Genomic DNA, 4,963 nt, shown 5'->3' on the forward strand with positions numbered 1-4,963 from the left:
GCTCCGGCTGTTTTATTCGTTTCTTCTGGCAAAATCAGGCTGAATCTATTTTAGATCGCGCTGAAAGCGCTACAGGCAGCTACACGGACGTCTCAGCTTTTGATTGACACCTAGTTTGGCCAATAGGAGGGCTTTGGGGGTGAGTGACAGCCTGAAGGGCCAATGGAGTGTCTCAGACAGTCAACCCGGTCCGCACAAGTCCCACCCTTGTAGATTCGACCAGTCGGGTTGCAGACACTGTCTGACGCTGTACACTTGTAGCCAATGAGCAGAAGAACACGTGGGGGTGTCGGAAGGCAGGATTGTGTGTGTGTGTGGTGGTGTCGAATCGGCCAGTTACCACTGTGAAGGAAATCATCCGATACCGGAATTTCGTCTAGTATCGGACCGATACCCAGTATCGGATCGGCGCATCTCTAATTTCTACCCTGTGTGTATATAAATGGGAAAAAATATTGGTCACACTTTTCAATGTGCACCACCATCACCCACTATGACTTCAACAATAGACATAAAGTAGAATTATCTGGCAACATCAGCAAAAACCGAAAGCTGCTATCAGTAGCAGCTTTGTTATTACTGTAATTACTGGCAGAGCTGCTGTATTGAAATGTATTGTTAAACTAATAAAGAAAGCTTTTTAAAGTAGAACACTGTGATGATAGCAGCTTTAAATTAACACATATGCACCGATAATATAAGCATATTTAAATTACCTTTCAGAAGGGAACATATATATATATATATACATGTAGAAGAAAAGTAAGATGTAACCAGATGAGGTAATTAACTCATGAATGACATTATCATTGAGGTTTAGTACTAGAATGAATGTAACTCTACTAACTAGTGAAGTTGTAGTTTACATTCAAGTCTATCCAGTTCTGACCTTCAACTTTTTAGGTCATTACTTCATCATTTTGTGAAATTTTTTAAATTTCTGTGTGATTTTTTTTTAAGGAATTAGCAACGACTTGTGTTTTGTGAGGTGACACAGACCTTGACTTTAGACCTTTGACCACTTCATTCTTGTCAGTTCATTGTTAAGTCCATGTGAACGTTTGCAAAATCTGAAAGTATTCCCTCCATGAAGATACTGAGATATTCAAAGGCTATCACAATCACGAGAATGAAAAAGACCGATGGAGCCTGGAAATAATTAAGAAAATTATCTCTATGGGCTTGATGCTAAACTTGGAGTCTATGATTATTTACAGAATTCTTCATCATTAATTTTTTAGGTTATTATTATTTTAAACACATTGAGACACTTTTAAACCGACCAAATAGAAGATCATTTTAAAGGTCAAGTCCGCTTTTTTTCCTGCAATTTAACTTTATTGCTAAGATTTGCATGTTGGATAATTTGTGTAGTTATTATAACCAGACAAAATGATGATTTAAGGATATTATCATCTGCTTGCCATTTATGTCTGTGTGTGTGTGTGTGTGTGTGTGTGTGTGTGTTTATGTGTATATATATGGCATGGATCCTTGTTTGTGTTGTATCTACTCTCAGATGTATGCTGCTTTGGATAAAAGTGTTTACAAAACGACATTGTAGAACTGTAGAATATATGCTACATATAGCAGAGGAGCACAGAAAATACACCACAACATCCCCAGTCTTACGCAAGAAAAAAGTTTTACTTCAAAATTCTCACGTCGGCAAGGACAATCAGTACACTCTCCACAACAAGTGAGTGCACGACAATAACCTGGACTCATATTCTAAATGCTTTGTCTCAGGGTTACTGTGACAGGTGCAGCTCATTTGTTTTTCTCTGACTTTTTAGCAAAAATGTGCATACATTCTTTACCAAAAGACTTTGTAGGCCTACGTCTCTGTCAAGGTGACAGGACAGTTGCCCATGGGACAAATTCTTACAAAACAAGAAATAAACACACTAAGCTTATAACACCTTAAATCATCTGCACTTTACTTTAGTATCTTATAATGTTTATTATTATTATGCTTTATATTCCTACTGCACGAGATTACTGATGGAGATATTTTCTGCATTGCATTCATGTGACAGTTTCAATTTATAAAATCCTGTCCTCAAACGTGGTCCTTGTTTTGATTTGCTTCCCCTGTTGCTACAAACAAGGGTTCTTGGTCCTGCAGAGACATTTTATTCTGAGTGCAATTCTTCATTGGGAAAACTCTTGGTTACATTTGCTCTATAATCAACTTATCTGGCCTCATTCAGTGTGGAACATGTGCTGACAGGACTGACTGTTTCCTGAGAGTGAAACAAAAATGTTTCCCCTGAGAGCAGATGAAAGATGGAGAATAATCCTTGTGGCTGAGGTATAATGATGTTTAAGAAACTGTATATTTGTGTTTGCAGGAACAGGTTTGGCTCAAAGTGTTGGTTAATTTTGAGAGGAGCTGCTGTGACTGGCTGTTGCTGTACTGTTACTGCTGCTTCTCTTGACTCCACCTGCTGCTGTCATCAATGTTTCATCATCAATAATGAACCTGAGCAAATGTCTGTCTGTCTGTCTGTACTGATTTTACAGAATACAGGCTACAATGTGGAGTTGAAGCTTGGCAGTGGTTTTAAGGTAGAGGTGTGGTGTAACAGAACCTGAATATGGTTGTTATTCAAACTCATCACAACCTATGATATCAAAAATAATAATTAATTCAGCATCAAGTCAAAATGAGTAAATGGCTTTTAATGGTCATTATTGCAATTGTTATTATTGCATACTGTAATTGTTGCAGAACTTTGACAAAACTTTGTCGTTCTCCATCTGCTGACACTCAGGTGTCCTCACTCCAGCTCGGTCTCTGCTTTGGAGTAGATGGTGATGATGAAACCTGACGTCTTGTCGGGATCAAATGTGCTGGGAACGATCAAGTACTCTCCCGGCTCCAAACTATGCATCTCAATCAGCTCCCTTGTCTCATCAAACGCGCTGATTTTAAGTGGTGATTTAACGTTGAAGAGCGACGATGGAAGTCGCCCTTTGGGTGCCTGCAAATATTAGAAAAGGGAAATTTGCTTTTATTTGTTTATGTATGGAAGCTTTATGTTTGCCTTATATTCATGTCTTTAAGCAGAAAGATGACAAGTAATTCTTTTCTTACCCCTGGTGGCACCTGTTCAGAAATAAAGGACAAGGAAATAAGTATAACTGTTGTGTACATGTGCACATCTTTATTCACAGATCCACAAACGTCAACACTTTACTGACCATGAAGATGTTGAACCCGATGTAGTGATATTTAACTTTGCTGCGAAATTCTTCATCAGGTTTCTGCATCAGAGACAGTAAGATGTTGTTGCCTCCTCTGCTGTCTTTCACTGTGAGGCGGTACTGTGGATTTATCCAGAACTCCTCTGAAGAAAAGTGCANGCTGTTGAAGGAGCTACTGAAAGCCCCCACAGCAGGGGTGTCGAACTCCGGTCCTCGAGGGCCGCAATCCTGCAAGTTTTAGATGTTTCCCTCTTCCAACACACCTGATTCAAATGATCAGGATCGTTATCAGGCTTCTGCAGAGCTTGATGATGAGCTGATCAAATGAATCAGGTGTGTTGGAAGAGGGAAACATCTAAAACATGCAGGATTGCGGCCCTCGAGGACCAGGATTGGACACCCCTGCCCCACAGTCTCGTGCAGCGGGTGAGGGGGGTTGTCCATGATGGATGGGAGCTTTGCTAACATCCTCCTCTCACCCACCTCCTCTATGGGGTCCAGGGAGCAGTCCAGGACAGAACCGGCCCTCCTGACCTGTCTGTGCTCCCTCCTCCCCACCAGACCACTGCATAGAAAAGAGCAGACGCCACCAGAGTGTTATAAAATGTCCGGAGCACCGTCCTGCACACTCCAAAGGACCTCAGTCTCTTCAGCAGGTGGAGACGACTTTCCCTTTCTTGTACAGGACATCTGTGTTGTTGGACCAGTCCAGTTTATTGTTGAGGTGAACCAGGAATCTATAGGTCTCCACCATCTCGATGTCCAGATCCTGGATGTTCACCTGTGCAGTCTGGGGTGTCTTCTGCCTACGGAACATGTAAAAGCAGTTACTGATAATTTGAACCGACACAATGAGGAGTTTAAGTCTGTAACTGCAATGGGCAAAAAAAAAAAGACTTGTTCTGGTTGTTGTCTCTATATATAGAAGAAAAGTAAAATGTAACCAGATGAGACAATTAACACATGAATGACATTATCATTGAGGTTTAAAACTAGAATGAATGTATCTCTACTAACCAGTGAAGTTGGAGTGTACATTCACGTCTGTCCAGTTCTGACCTTCAACCTTTACGGTCATTCCTTCATCATTTTGTGATTTTAACTTCTGTGTAGATTTTTGACATATTTGGCATAAATGTGTGTTTTGTGAGGTGACACAGACCTTGACTTTAGACCTTCGACCACTTCATTCTTGTCAGTTCATTGTTAAGTCCAAGTGAACGTTTGTAAAATCTGAAAGTATTCCCTCCATGAAGATATTGAGATATTCAAAGGATATCACAATCATGAGAATGAAAAAGACCGATGGAGCCTGGAAATAATTAAGAAAATTATCTTTCTGGTCTTGGTGCTATTTTGGAGTCTATGATTATTTACAGAATACTTTATCATTATTTTTTAGGTTATTATTATTTTAAACACTTTGAGTCACTTTTAAACAGGAGAAAACTCACTGCAGCATCACCTACCAAATAGAAGATCATTTTAAAGGTTGATTCCATTTTTTTCCCCCTACAATTTAACTTTGTTGCTAAAATTTGCATGTTGGGCAATTTGTGTAATTATTATAACCAGTTGAAATACGGATATTATGTATATATATATATATATAATGTTGTTCTGTATTTGGTGTCTCACGTTAATGTGTTTCGATTGTCAGTTTTGTCTATATAACGTAGGAACCTTTCTGTCTAGGTAAGGTTTCGAAGCGGAAGGGGACAAACCAGTTCTTGACTGCTGAGCAACACGCTGA

At 39.7% G+C, this 4,963-nt stretch overlaps 1 protein-coding gene across 1 annotated transcript in view; it reads right to left on the reverse strand.

The window, feature by feature from the left end:
- Positions 1 to 2,659: 2,659 nt before the first annotated feature.
- LOC103373392 (calpain-1 catalytic subunit-like) overlaps positions 2,660 to 4,963 on the reverse strand; it is a 13,977-nt gene continuing 11,673 nt past the window's right edge. Inside the window, exons 8-13 of the mRNA XM_008303265.1 lie at positions 4,935 to 4,959; positions 3,894 to 4,016; positions 3,694 to 3,775; positions 3,208 to 3,414; positions 3,101 to 3,112; positions 2,660 to 2,987 (exon numbers count right to left, since the gene is read on the reverse strand). Coding sequence (XP_008301487.1) covers positions 2,784 to 2,987; positions 3,101 to 3,112; positions 3,208 to 3,414; positions 3,694 to 3,775; positions 3,894 to 4,016; positions 4,935 to 4,959 — 653 coding nt within the window. The 3' untranslated portion in view covers positions 2,660 to 2,783. The remainder of the gene's footprint in view (positions 2,988 to 3,100; positions 3,113 to 3,207; positions 3,415 to 3,693; positions 3,776 to 3,893; positions 4,017 to 4,934; positions 4,960 to 4,963) is intronic.

This window comes from Stegastes partitus, unplaced genomic scaffold (assembly GCF_000690725.1).
Source record: "Stegastes partitus isolate 25-593 unplaced genomic scaffold, Stegastes_partitus-1.0.2 Scaffold1967, whole genome shotgun sequence".
Classification (NCBI taxonomy): domain Eukaryota; kingdom Metazoa; phylum Chordata; class Actinopteri; family Pomacentridae; genus Stegastes; species Stegastes partitus.